We start from the raw sequence: 15,555 nt of genomic DNA, 5'->3' as shown, positions 1-15,555 counted from the left end.
TCAGACTGTCAGGGCCCTCCAAAGCCTCAGGCCTGAGGCTGGAGACTGCCAAAATAAGATGAGCAGCAGGGCTTCTGGTTCATATACAACAAGCTGACAACCACGGCCCCCGGCCTCTTGGCGAATACAGCGCAAGCTGACCACTATAGCCTCTTGGAAGACCAGCGTGAGCTGGTCTCTGTTTACTATTTTTAGTCGTCTAATGTTAGCCTACCAAAACACTCATTTTTATCCGCATAACACTACAACCACCAGATCCAACCAAGCTTTTTCCTCAAACCATCTAGCTACTCAATAGCACTGACTCATCGCCTCCCCCAACCTCCTACATGAAAAGTCTACTAGGCACTGAAAGGCCTGCATATGTGTATGAAATACCGACCTCAGTGTAATAATTCTCGCTTCAACACTGCAATGATTCACTATACTGAGTACTACATTTCATATTAATGTCCCATTTATTGTTGCCCACTCCTGGTAATGTTCTTTACTGTTTAATGTTGCCTGTCTTATGCTAAATGTTCACACGGGAGAAAGTACATTTTGTTTAGTCTCCGATGCTGAAGAAGAGAGCCGCAATAATAATCCTTGACTCGAGGCAATGATCCAATACAAAGTTTAGACCTTTTCGATACATCTATAAAATTGATTTGTACAGACATAATTTTTCATACATATCCCTAACTTAAAATTAGACGCAACTAGAGTCACAGTGAGACTTTTCAGCAAGCGAAAACATTTCACTCTGCAATTTCAAGCTTTTCACCTGCAGTCTGTTGAAGGCCACTTGGGAGAATGGATGCTATAATTGAATGCTTCTCAGAGACGTAGACTGAGAAAGGTTGAACTTTACGTGACCTTTTGGAGCGTTTTGGATGGGAACGGTTCCAAACTTTCACCTACAGTTTAAGATACACAGACTCAGAAGCATAATAGCCGTGTATTGATGCAAGCATTCAATCCGGAAGGCCAAACAGATGGCATGCAAGCAGGCTAAAAGAGCCTTTTGCATGCCTGAAACTGGTTTAGATAGTTTGCTGATGGGGTGTGTGACACAGCTGCTGTTAACCTTCATTCAATTAGCTTAGAGACTGACAATAGCAGCGAGTAAACAAAACGCACAAGCAAGGGCTGAGCTGCTATTTCACTTCTATCACCGTTCAGATTGAGAGTCAGAGTTTGGCATAATGTTCTGGTCTACCAGTGTTTTATAACAAATCAGCTTCTGATCAGATTCCAAGGCACTCATTCTAAATGGCCTATTTACAAATGACTTTGCTTTCAACCATCAATTCTGAAAAAAAAAATTGGCATTTACAGCACAAAGGATTCATTGTCAGTGAACAGGGGTAATTATTTATTGGTGTTTTCGGGGGGAAAAAAAGCCAGACCACATTTCCCAGCATCCCTATAGGCAGGAACAGTAGACATTACCAAGTGATGTTTGGTAGTTGTGCACTCATGAGATTCATAGTTCATAACAGTCACAAACAGGGAGCTGTTCATAATCCACATGGAAAAGGGATAATATGATGAATACAATACCCGCAATAACATTTAGCAGCGCGCCGTCACCGCAAAAGCGACGACGGGCTACCAATGGCCATGAAAGAGTATGTGCACACAGTTACATAGAAAAATAGCACTGTCAAAAGTTTTTAAGCTCTTTAAGGTTTCAACCTTCACTTGCTTTAAGCTTCTTTTAAACAAACTGTCTTTGACATGGCATCAAAAAGTAGCGAGTCAAAGGTGGTAGAAGAAGTTCTCTCAAGAGAAAGGAACAGTCAGTCTACTATTTGTTTGTTTCAGGTTATATCAAATTCATACACATAAGGACAAGATTACGGCCCCCCCATTGCACTTGAGGCCTTGCACAGTCTCGGTGGATGTTCCAACAGTGAACGGGCTCGACTGAGTAATTCAAGATGGTCTTGCAGTTACAAGGGAGGTAAGAGAACAATACATTTCCTTTGAAAAGTAAATTGAAACGCTGAAAAGAAACGTCAGAATTATAATCATAACAACAGCAATGATAATGCAAGCAATTGTAATAATAGAGCAACAAGGTTCAAAAGGAAAAGACATTTAATTCCTATCTGTAAAGTAATAAAGTTATATATCCAGCACTGGTATTTTTTTGTCCTTTTCTTTTTTTAACAGAATCTTCTTCCAAAAATAGTTGGTAGTGCACTATTCATTTCCGTGGAATTATACAGCCACCATTAGCTGGCTTCAAAAAATTGGACAACAATCAAGCAAAGAAATCGCTGATCAGCGTGGCGTGTTTTTTTATAGTCATCCCAGACACCTGAGAAAACGGATAAGAAATCAGATCTGTCTTTTTTTATCTGAAAGATACTACATTTATATATTCAAGTTATGCAAATTACATCTATAATCACATATTCAAGCATATACTCATGTACACACATATATCTAGTGAGAGAATAGTTTAATATTTAATATATAATATAATATTGTACTTTGTATGGTACAGTAGTATTAGGGTGCATTTTTTGGGGGGAGCGTGGGGTTAATTTCGAGGAAATGTATAGATATACTTGTGTAGGTCTATGTATATATATGTATACGATCCCTCATACAATAATCAATAATCATAAGAAATCATAAAAGAGTAAAGGTTATAGGCAAATAGGTTATAACTGTTGGGTTATGTGCGTCGGGGTCAAGAGACTGGGTGAGCACCATATAAAATGACGGTCGTAAACACCAAGAGTGTTTTTTCCTGCGGCGGAAAAATACGCAAGCATGCGCCAGCATGCAACCCACTCGCTGCCGACTCGACCTGGGTGAGAAATGCCAAACCAGCACCGATCACAACGTCAAAAGCTCGAGCAAGAGAGAAAAAGAGAGAGAAAGGATATTGCTGTGTTTAACAGTTCTGTGGTTCACGTCTTCAAAGAGTCTGTCTGTGCATATATATATATATATATATATATATATATATATATATATATATATATATATATATATATATATATATATATATATATATATATATAAAAAACATACTGGTCATAAAAACCCACGTCCAGTTTGTGTTCAAAAGTGTGTGTGTGTGTGTCTGTGCATGTGGACGTATCTGCTTTAACATTTAAATATATACACAGAAAAATCTTGTACACATTTCGCGACTCCTGAGACATAGTGACAGGATGTAATGCCATCTTTCTCTCTCTTTCTCTCTCACCTCAGGATAAAACAAACACACACACTGAATTTTAAGAAAAGGAATCAAAGATACCAAAACAAGTGCTCGAACAAACCCATGATAAAAATGTGAAACTATACAGTTTTCATGTTCGCTATTTTTAGTTTCTCATCAGCTCCGTTTCTTTTTGTAACTCTTATTGACATCCGTCCCTTTAGTCTTGTTCTTCCTGACCAGCCTGACTGCGCCTGATGTTGAAAAAACTATCATTTAATGATAACGATCCTGACTTTTTCTTCATATAGCCCTCTTTCTGGCCAGCTCCCCGCACCCTCCCACCCATATATAAAATATACAAAAAAGATTATTTCCAAAATCTCATCGCCTGCCTGCTTCTGCAAGTATAAAAATATACAGTTTTCCTGTCAAAATCTCTTTCGCGCTCTCGCCACCATCCGCGTTCCCTCCTCCGCCTCTTCATCTACTCTATTATAGCTGACCCTAACAGTTCAAAAATATACAATGTTTTTTTGTCATAGAAAAAAATTACATCTCTACCACCTCCTGTATAGCTCTCTCTCTGAGAAAATCATCCCGTATAGAAAGAGGATGTTCACAAGGGCTACGTGACGTTATAAATGATCTGCTTTTATAATCCGTGAGTATTTATGAGAAATTGGATTGCACATCCTCAGTCAAGGTTCGGGATGTATCGTAGGAGAAGAGCCGATGCTTATGAAATGCGTTTGTGCTTACAGTACAGGTAGACCTTGTGCACATCCCTCGTGCTGGGGCTGCTCAACTTTGAACCACAATTTTCAAGTATTTGTTTCAACCAAGCACCACACCAGCTAATTCAACCGATCCCTGCACGTACGGAAAGAAATGTAAATCAGTGAACAGAGTATCGTAGTGCTTATTTGAAGCAAACTCTATGAGAAAATGCTATTCCAGGATGAGTTGAACAGTCCTTGAATCGCTATTTCAAAATCAGTAATTGTGTCTTTCTCTTCCTTCTGTTCTTCCTTTCTCCTTTTCATTAGTCTCCGTGGCGGCTCTCATATTTGCTGATGATGTTGCGACAGCGGCCCAGCTCTTTTCGCATATCGGCAACCTCCTGACGAAGGGCGGCGTTCTCCCGTTCCAGGAACGCCGCTCGGACGGAAATCTGGTTCTCCTTCAGTCGGCGGGCATCGCGAGAACGCTTTGCTGCTTCGTTGTTTTTGAAGCGTCGGTTCCAGTACTTGTCATCCTTTCGAGGTAAAAAAAAAATTGGGGAAAAGGGTCAGATCATAATTAAAGATACATGACACTAGAGTACCATATGGGTTATTATTAGACAATATTACATTTTTTAATCATATCAGTTGATATTCGATATTTAATTGTGCATGCTAATTTCCACCAAATCTTACATTTAGATTAGCTTTATCGTCATGCTCAAAATTTATGCTCCCAAAAACAAGTAATTTAATAATTACACTATTAAATGTAATCCTCGTAAAATGAATATCCATTTTTCAATCTATACATAAATAAATTCATATATGAATTCACTTAGCATTTAAAATGTATGTGTTTTATTTTTAATTTATTTACACCAAATGTTATAAAATGTTAACATTGGCCATTTACCTGTTATTTACCATAATAATGAATAATTATTGGCTTCATATGAATTTAAATATCAGCTAGAATGTTAATATCAGTGCATCCTTTATTATAATATATCATAATCAGAACAATAACGGCTTATTTAAGCACAGAATTTTACAATGTTAATAACAATATGCTTGAAATTTTTTATAAGAGATTTTTATAATATTTAATTTTAATTGTCATAGACGTCTTGCCAATTTGGAATTTGGAAAACAATCATTTATTTATCTATCTATCTATCTATCTATCTATCTATCTATCTATCTATCTATCTATCTATCTATCTATTGTAATATGTAATAATCAGAATAACAGCGGCTTATTCAAGCACAGAACTTACTATAACAATACAGTTGATGTTTTTTATAAAATGGACTCTTAAGCTGCTGATTAAAACTGTATATGATCCTTTAGGGATTTTTATAATATTTAATTTTCATTGATTTATTTAATTGATTATTCATAGATGTTTGCCAGCAGCATGATAAGAAATTTGGCAAACAGTCTCTACAAATAAAATGATCTGTAGTACCTTCTGTTCATCTGGCACCAGCATTTTTCGGGCCTTCTTGATCATGGGCTGAGGCTTCAGCTCTTCCTCTGTGAAGTGATGCCTGCGCGGGTCGAACGCCTCTTGGCCTGGCACACTGGACAAGGCGAGGTCAGCAGGGTCGGGATCAAAGTTCACCATGACATCAGCCACATTGGTGGGCGGCACCACCGGCGGAGGTGGGCAGGAGGGGCTCGGAGAAGGGTCAGGTGGTACAGTTTGAGCCCCTGTTGAGAAAAAAAAAGAAATGTCAGGAAAAAAAAAAAAAGAGTCTCTCACATGTCGCAGACCACATGTTACCAGACAGATGAAAACACCACGCGTCTGGGCTAAAAGCAAAGAGGATTATGAACAATACAAGAGGTCCCTGACTAGATGCAGTGGCTGGTTTTAGCCACAAGGTTCCGCCAAAAGCCAACGTGGACACTTGCCAATTTCTGCAGCTGGCAGGCAAGGTCGACAAGCCAACCTGCAGTTTCAATTCATGTTATAAACATCCAGAGAAACACCATAAATCTGACCCTGAAAACGCTCACATTGTGTTCACGGCCAAGATCGTTTAAATTCATTGGGCCTCGTTTTCCAGCACTTTATAGCACTTTACATTGCTTACTTCTCATATATATTCTTCCTCTTGTCAGTGTGAAATATGCTTTTAGAGCAGCTGATAACGCTGCGATTGGAAGGCGAGCACTTGACGTTAATTATGATACATTAGCTGTAATGGCAGTTTTTCTGCTTTAGCTGTTCTGAGCTGCTGCTTTAAATTGTTCCTGAGTAACTTCTTACACAGATATAATGTATTTTAGGATACACACATATAATTAAGAGCTAATTATATGCAAGTAGCATTTGCTGTCGTATGCACTTTTAAACATCGCCTGTAAATGTTGAAATAAGATAATTCTGTTTATTTCATCAACAGAACAATCCGGCTTCAGACTTAAAACAGCTCTCGAAAGCCCAATTTGCTCATGTAAACATAATCAAATTCTTTGTAATTTAATAATGAGCGTCTAAGCCTGAGCACTCAGGAGGCCTGCCAAAGATTTGTTTTTCATTCATTAAGACAACACACAGTGATATAGGAAGATAGTTACATAAAGCATGCTCCCACCAAACCAATGTATTGTCCAGTTCCTGTACTAATCCTCATCTATCTGAAATCTAGCAAGGGAGAAAAAAAAAGTGTTTTTTCCCATGAGCATGTACAAGACCAGCTGTCCTTTGGGCCTCTTCCTTTCTATGCGGGAGGAGACATAAACAAGAGACACAGCTGTGTGCACAATTCACATAGTACACGCTATACAAACACACACACAATGACATACAGTGTTTATATTGCCATACAAAAGCAAGCTATCTATCTATCTATCTATCTATCTATCTATCTATCTATCTATCTATCTATCTATCTAAAACCAATGCATCTTTCTCACTATATCTATCTATCTATCTATCTATCTATCTATCTATCTATCTATCTATCTATCTATCTATCTATCTATCTATCTATCCAAACCAATGCATCTTTCTCACTCTATCTATCTATCTATCTATCTATCTATCTATCTATCTATCTAAAACCAATGCATCTTTCTCACTCTATCTATCTATCTATCTATCTATCTATCTATCTATCTATCTATCTATCTATCTATCTATCTATCTATCTATTCAAACCAATGCATCTTTCTCTATCTATCTATCTATCTATCTATCTATCTATCTATCTATCTATCTATCTATCTATCTATCTATCTATCTATCTATCTAAACCAATGCATCTTTCTCACTCTATCTATCTATCTATCTATCTATCTATCTATCTATCTATCTATCTATCTATCTATCTATCTATCTATCTATCTATCTATCTATCTAAAACCAATGCATCTTTCTCACTCTATCTATCTATCTATCTATCTATCTATCTATCTATCTATCTATCTATCTATCTATCTATCTATCTATCTATCTATCCAAACCAATGCATCTCTCACTCTATCTATCTATCTATCTATCTATCTATCTATCTATCTATCTATCTATCTATCTATCTATCTATCTATCTATCTATCTATCTATCTGTTCAAACCAATGCATCTTTCTCACTATCTATCTATCTTTCTCACTATCTATCTATCTATCTATCTATCTATCTATCTATCTATCTATCTATCTATCTATATTTTAAAACTTATATATTTTAGCTTTCTCTTTCTATCCCTCTTGCCCCTCTGTCTCCTCCCCTGTCCGTTCTTTCCCCTCAGTTTCTCTCTCCATTGCTCTCTGCATCAGCACGTGACAAGTCTACTGCACATGGCCCCAACGTGTGAGAGAGCAGGAGGGAGGGGGAGAGAGAGAGATAGAAAGATTTCAAAACATGCAATAGATCCTCTCTCTCCCTCATTCTGTTCAGTATTTTGAAAACTCAAATGCATCTTTTTGGTAATACAGAGCAGAATACTGTACAATAATTTATATTAGTTTCAATTTAACAATGTCCAAAACTAAAGACATATTAGAAGTATTGCACTATGTGCAATCACTAATACCATTACATTGTTAGTTAGGATTTCTTTAGCTTGATAAAGCTCAATTTGGTGCTTCCCCAAATATTACATGAGGTTATTATCTGCTCTGATGATTATGCTGTAAAGAAACATTTCCACTCTACACACACACACACACACACACAGCTGTGCCCTTAAAGCTTCAAAGCCTGCATTGCCCTGGGCTTCAGAGGCCAACAGTTTTAGACATCCCATCATGCCTCACTGCAGTCTACACAAGTCGCTGATACTGTCCTGCTCATGTTCACACCAATGCACACACTAAAATACACCAAAAAGTGGAGGAAACAAAATAACATTGTCATACAGACAAACACTAATCAATCTGTGATATGCAACTATTTTAGACAGGTCATTAAAACCACAGTATACAGCAACTAAACCATTAGCAAGCCATTATGATTCCTCATAAATTAGAATGAAAAACGTTCTTACCATGCAGACACTCAGGACCTCCCAGCAGTCCAGGGCCCTGTGGCACGTCCAGTCCCAGTAAAGAGGATGATGAAGACGATGAGGAGAGAGAAGAGATGGAGGAGGCGGAGGAAGAGCAGGGCGGAGAGGAAGACGGTGGGCACTGGGAACTCTGGCTGGGTACGGCTGATTGTGTGCTCTGGGAGGGGACCTGAGCAGCCGTACTGCAGGTGTTTCCTGATGGCATACAACCCATTCCATTCTCCGTCAAGAACTCCTCCAGGTCCATGTACTGTAGCTGGAACAGTCCGCCGTCGCATGGCAATGTACGCTCCCATAGCAATGGGCCGAGGAAGGCGGACTGGTTAGTGGAACGCAGGGTGCCGTTCCCACCGTTCATGCCCCCAGCTCCACCCAATGAATCCTCATCAGAGTCCAGAGGTTTGTCTTTATCTGAGGATGGCAAAAAGAACAATAATCCATCAAATATGTTCACTTTTTTTATTTTATCATAAATAAATTAGCATACATCTCCGCCGTAGCCGGTCCCAAGCCCGGTTGAGAAACGAGGAGGCTTGGGAGTGGGGCTAGCAACCCAACCCCTTAAAAACCTTTTGCTACGGAAACAACAGGTTGCCTCATGCACCAGATGGCGCGGAGAGGACTAAGAGAGAAATTTGCATATACAACCCGAATTCCAGAAATGTTGGGAAGTTTTTAAAATTTGAATAAAATGAAAAATAAAAGACTTTCAAATCACATGAGCCAATATTTTATTCACAATAGAACATTGAGAACATAACAAATGTTTAAACAGAGAAATTTTACACTTTTATCCACTAAATGAGCTCGTTTCAAATTTGATGCCTGCTACAGGTCTTAAAAAAGTTGGCACGGGGGCATCAAAGGGCTGAAAAAGCAATACATTTTTTCTTAGATAGGCGGAGTCCCTCAGAAGTAAAGATGGGCAGAGGCTCTCCAATCTCTGAAAGAGTGCGTTAAAAGATTGTGGAATACTTTAAAAACAATGTTCCTCAACGTCAAATTGCAAAGGCTTTGCAAATCTCATCATCTACAGTGCATAACATCATCAAAAGTTTCAGAGAAACTGGAGAAATCTCTGTGCGTAAGGGACAAGGCTGAAGACCTTTGTTGGATGCCAGTGGTCTTTGGGCCCTCAGATGACACTACATCACTCATCAGCGTGATTCTGTCATTGACATTACTAAATGGACCCAGGAATACTTTCAGAAACCCCTGTCGGTAAACACTGTGCCATCTGCAGATGCCAACTAAAGCTCTATCATGCAAAAAGGACGCCCTATGTGAACACGGTCCTGAAGGGCCGTTGTGTCCTGTGGGCCAAGGCTCATTTAAAATGGACTGTTTCAAAGTGGAAAAGTGTTCTATGGTCAGACGAGTCCAAATTTGACATTCTTGTTGGAAATCACGGACGCCGTGTCCTCCTGGCTAAAGAGGAGGAAGACCTTCCAGCATGTTATCAGCGTTCAGTTCAAAAGCCAGCATCTGATGGTATGGGGATGTATAAGTGCATACAGTATGGGCAGCTTGCATGTTTTGGAAGGCACTATGAATGCTGAAATGTATATAAAGATTTTAGAGTAACATATGCTCCCCTACAGACGACATCTATTTCAGGGAAGGCCTTGTGTATTTCAGCAGGACAATGCAAAACCACATACTGCAGCTATTACAACAGCATGGCTTCATAGTAGAAGAGTCCGGGTGCTGAATTGGCCTGCCTGCAGTCCAGATCTATCACCTGAAGAGAACATTTGGCGCATCATTAAATGAAAAATACGTCAAAGATGACCACGAACTCTTCAGCTGCTGGAAACCTATATCAGGCAAGACCAATTCCAACACCAAAACTCCAGAAACTCATAACCTCAGTGCCCAGACGTCTTCAAACTGTTTTGAAAAGAAGAGGAGATGCTACACCATGGTAAACATGCCCCCGTCCCAACTATTTCGAAACCTGTAGCAGGCATCAAATTTGAAATGAGCTCATTTTGTGCATAAAACTGTAAAATTTCTCAGTTTAAACATTTATGTTCACTATATTCTATTGTGAATAAAATATTCGCTCATGTGATTTAAAATTCTTTTAGTTTTCATTTTATTCAAATTTAAAAATCGTCCCAACATTTCCGGAATTCAGGCTGTATATCATTGGAAAGAAAATCTGCAAAATTCTGGATTTAATCACACACAAAAAATATTAATTTACCATAGCACAAAGCTCAAATTTTGTGCAAATTAAAATTTCAAGGGATGCATTATATATCAGTACCCTAACAGTTATCAGCAAGATTCAGGATTTTTAAAGGTACACTATGCAACTTTTGGAGCTCTAGTGGTTGATAAACAAAACTGCATGTGTCTTGCGGAAGAATAGTCTGAAAATAAATTTAGACATTCTGTAGTGATTAAGGATAAGACAAAAACACGGTTTGGAAGATTGATTAATGACGTACTTGTAGAAATTTTGTTAACTTTAACAAAAAAAAGTTACATAGTATTTTAATATTAATTACACATTATTTGAATAGTAATTAATAATTTTACTATTTTAGTTTATGTTAGCTTTTATCTTTATATTATTTCAATGTTTTAATCCAAATATTTATTAGTTTTTATTTATATTTGTTTTTTTAAAGTTATTTTGGTCATTTTTATGTTGATTTATTTGAATTACCACAAACAATTATCAGTAGTTTTAGCTTTAGTTAACAACAATAACACTGCTGGATAATACGGAATACTTAATTCTGCATGCTCATGTCCATTATTTTTACATTTAGATTATCTTCGCCATCTAAAACTCATTTAAAGTCCATCTTTAAAACACTAATAATTTAATAATACTGTTAAATGTAATCTTAAGCAAATCTCAAGATGAATATTCTTTTAAGATACTGTACATTATAATGTTTGGGTGCCGAAATTCACTTGTAGCATTTAAAATAATTGTCTTTTTAGTGCTTTATTTTTGTTTATGTAGACAAAACAGTATATATTTTAATTGGACGTTTATCGGTTTTCAACCATAACATGAAAATAAACTGTTTTAATACTGGTGCATCCCAACGTATTTCCACAAATAAACATATGCCGCCCATGCATAAAGGCGTACAGTGTGCTTAATGAATAAACAAATCTCACGAGTGCATGACCCTTGAACTGCTGCAGTATCACAGCTGCAATGGGCTTATAAACACACAATGTCATGTACATGGCTGGAATGCCATGGGCCAAGATGGAAGTCTTTTTCTCTCTGCCTGTCGCTCAGATGGAGAGGTGAGAGATTTGGGGGGGGGGATCTGGCTGGCAAATGAGAGTGCTGCATGAGTGCTTCTGAGGGAAGCAGGGAGCTGAGCTGTCATCTCCAGCACAGGGGCTTTTGAAGATGGAGCTGGGGAATATGCACTGCATAGAGATAGCTGGGAAAAAGCTGTGTTTTTCTCTACAACAATAGCGTCCTGACAAATGGGAAGTGGAGGAATGTTCAAGAGGTTGCCACCAATAAACTGGAAGAGGGATACAAAGGTAACAAATGGAAAGAGAAAGAGGATATCGATGAAGAGGGAGAGTTTTCAAGAAAGCACAGCAGCGAAGGTATTATTACACTGGAAAATTTACCAATAACAAGCTCGTATTTAAAGAATGAACAAATACATTTTGATAAAACAGCATTGGCCTTTTACTAAAAGTGCTGTCACAGTACCCATCCTCCTCTTCTTGATTACTTCTAACCTTTCTAAACCTGAAGTGACGTGTATTATCCACAAGAGTGCGCAACTGAGCAAATAGTAATGTGTACATCCGTATTAAGACAACACCTCAATGCATTTTAGGATGGCATCCCTTTAATGGCAGCCATGGAAGCTTCAGAAATCCCTTTAAGAGAGGAGAGAGGTCTTTAATTTATAGTGAACCCATCAATTCACATCATTTGTCAACGATTTAGCCATTGAGTCGAGGAAACAGCCTGACTGAGTAAAGAATAGAAAATGTTTCCTGGTTGCACAGAACTGAGGTAGATTAGCCTAGAATTTGTGAGGAAACAAAAGTTTCCTGCTGCTCTATATTGATGATTTAACTACACTATAAGCAAAAATTACATTGTGGATAACAGATTATTTTAACAGAGACACTATTTAAGAGACTGTAAAAGTGGATTAGTGGATGAGAGAGAGAGAGTCACCTTTCATCTCAGCACAGCAGTCTTTCCCTCTCTGGTCCCCTTTAATAGGCAGCTGAAGAAGGGATTTCAGATTGGCCATGGAATTATTCAGGTGGCCACTGGTGGTGGTACCTGCAGGGTTAGCAGGACCGAGCTGTGGACTGGTCCCTGCTGGAAGGTCAGGTGGCAATAGCTGAGAAATTGGCCTGGACATTCCTCGGTGTAACACCTAGTCCAGGTTTAACCAGTTTATATCTTTTCAGATCACTGGACAGTTGAGCTGGTTGACTGAATCAAGTGTTCCAATCAAAAGTAGAAATGTACAAAAACACAGAGTTTGGCAGTTGAACGAACCTTGGATCGTGGTGTATGTGTGAGTATGGAAGTTCATGAGCATTTAAATTCGAATTCAAAGTCCTAACGCGTTCCCATTAGGAATCTGAAGTGTATGGTCTGAAGTGAGAAAGATGCCGGAGTTGTACTTCATTCTCTTCAAACGCACAGGCTCCCTTAAAGATTGTGCCGATTGTTTGGCGTTCAGTAAAGCTTCCGTAGGATCGCCGCTCATTTGTTGACGTATGTCATCGCATTTAACTGGTGCTCCTCGCGGCCAGGACAGAAATATTCCCCGAAAAAACGAATGAGTTGGATTAGACGGGCGTCCATGGAGGCAGAGATACGATTGAGTCCCACACAGTCGGCAGGAAACTGCGAGTAAACTATAATATCAGACTGAATCGAATCAAGAGACAGCTGGAAAAAAAACTCCGTGTGCAAATAAAAAGATGGTTCCCCTCTTCAGAATATAATAAACAATTAAACGTGAGCGGTGACGGTCAAAACTGATGGCTGTTATTATTCCTCTGCCCTCCTTGTTGCTCTCTCTCTCGTTAATTTTGTAGCTAACCTCCGCAACCTCTTTCTCTCTCTCTTTCCTTCTTCAGGCACTCGGTAAAGCGAGCGCTCGGTATCGTAGCGAGAGTCAGCTGGAACATACACGGGCAGCGCTCGTGACATCACCTCTCACGGGGGAACGGCACTGAAGGGCGGGGCTATTGATTATTCATTATACACACCTCCTCGATCAACGCCCACAATATGATAAACGAGTCTCTCAGGCCACTTGAAATTGTGCCTTTTTACATATTAATGTCAGACCACCCGTTTTTCACTAACCTCTTCTGTGCCGTTACATAGATCATCGAACTAATTTGAACGGGAGGCTACATGCATCCAGCAGGACAAAGCTTGATATGCGCGCGTCACTGACAAAATGGAATTTTAAAAAGTGCTTAGTTCTTTTAAATGTATACTTTGTATCTATGTTGGCTTTTTGAAAAATGTTTGCAGCATTCTCAACAAAAATACCGATTCCATGACAAAAAAATGCTTTACTTAGTCCTTACCTTGCCTCCTTTTTCCTTGAACAATATTAATCATATTAATGCGTTTTTACAGACACACTAAAATGTTAAACGACGTTGAATTGACACTATTCATAATAAATGTGTCCGTACGAATCATATGTGTAACACAGCGTCATATCATTTATCTAGAAATGAGAAGTTGCCTTGCAAGATCTGCTGGGCTGCAATGATGAGTAGCCTACTATACAGTGGCAATATTGTCTGAGAATGTGCCTGCGAATGTAAACAGATATGACAGAATCAATAGATGCAAAAGACTACTATTGGAATTGCAATAACATTTGTCTGGTCCGACCAAGTTCAAACTGCAACACTTGGTAACAAGCATCGTCATATTCATTCATTCTCTAATTTGTTGTTAGCTGTCATTGGCTAGAATAAGTCAAAAAACGTGAGCATGTCAGTTTGGCCGACACAAATGTGTTCCCACAGTACCTTAAGGACAGTACTAGACCTCGTAGCAAGCACATGGCTCAGGCACGCGCCATCGCTACCTACCAGCGGCCTCTCCTTCACGCGATTGGTCTAAAGTAGGTCAGTATCTGCCCTTCGCCAGATCCGATTGGACAAAACTAGGTCAGTCGCTCCTCCCAGAGTTCTCCCCATGCTAGTGCCGCGTGAGATGGGAGTAAAACAACATGCAAAGGCGGCTTGGTGAGATCTTTGTGGATTAGTCCCGGCACTCTTGTCAGATGCAGAGATCAAATGGAATCTGCCTTTGCGTGTTTAAAAATGAAAACAAATACGAAGAAGGTTCCATCCACAGGGATTCTTTTGCACAGGGTGCAGTTTTTGATCACACAGCTGATAGGTTTACTATGCACAATTTAAAGTGTGTAAAATTATGATATTGTCCCTTTGAAACCATCTGATCCTTATTAAGTTGTATGCACGAAAGGGCAAGATATAAAGAATTTTTCTGGATCTGATGTACAACTGCATAGTAAACAAGATAGTAACTTAAACATTTGTGAACCCCCATAACTTTTGACAAGTGAATTTCCATGGCTTTCAGCGTTTGCAGTCACGGAGAACATATAAATATGAGATCATTTTGAAATTGTGATTTTTAGGCTTTGTAGAATCAATTTTTAAAAGTTTCAAAGACATGGAAATTTCTGTAGTGGACATTTTTATAGCTTTTTCTAGTTATGTTCATCTCAATATTTCATTGGATAGAAATTGTTCATCATAAGTGGGTTTTGATAGGCGTTTAACCAGTGATAAACAACTGAAACGTTTATGGAAAATCACTGGTAAAAAGATGTGTGAAATGCAATTAAGGATTATTTCATTTATTTTATTTATAGAGACCGGTGTATTTCTATTTATAAGGCATTATAAATGTATATGTATTAATATATGTGTTATAAATGTGTTTTGTATTAATTTAAAATATAGTGTTGAGGTTAAGAACCTCAAAAGATAGACTTATGTTTCATCCTGATTTAGAAGCAAGCATGTTGTAAAAGCACTCAGAAGAACCAATACATAGATGGTGATTTAATGAACAGAGCAAAGCTAGAAAAAAATTAACTCGCTATGTAAAT

The 15,555-nt window shown here is 38.5% G+C and overlaps 1 protein-coding gene across 1 annotated transcript; it reads right to left on the bottom strand.

Annotated features, from left to right (window-relative positions):
* Positions 1–3,560: 3,560 nt before the first annotated feature.
* LOC306884790 (thyrotroph embryonic factor-like) lies at positions 3,561–13,603 on the bottom strand. Its single transcript, XM_079440982.1, has 4 exons — positions 12,600–13,603; positions 8,393–8,824; positions 5,364–5,608; positions 3,561–4,424 (listed from the first exon to the last, which is right to left on the bottom strand). The coding sequence occupies exons 1-4, from the start codon at positions 12,790–12,792 to the stop codon at positions 4,212–4,214; spliced, it is 1,083 nt and encodes a 360-aa protein (XP_079297108.1). The 5' UTR covers positions 12,793–13,603; the 3' UTR covers positions 3,561–4,211.
* Between the last annotated feature and the right edge of the window lie 1,952 nt (positions 13,604–15,555).

Source organism: Barbus barbus (assembly GCF_936440315.1).
Source record: "Barbus barbus genome assembly, chromosome: 19".
Classification (NCBI taxonomy): domain Eukaryota; kingdom Metazoa; phylum Chordata; class Actinopteri; order Cypriniformes; family Cyprinidae; genus Barbus; species Barbus barbus.
This window is presented reverse-complemented; position numbering and strand designations above follow the sequence as displayed.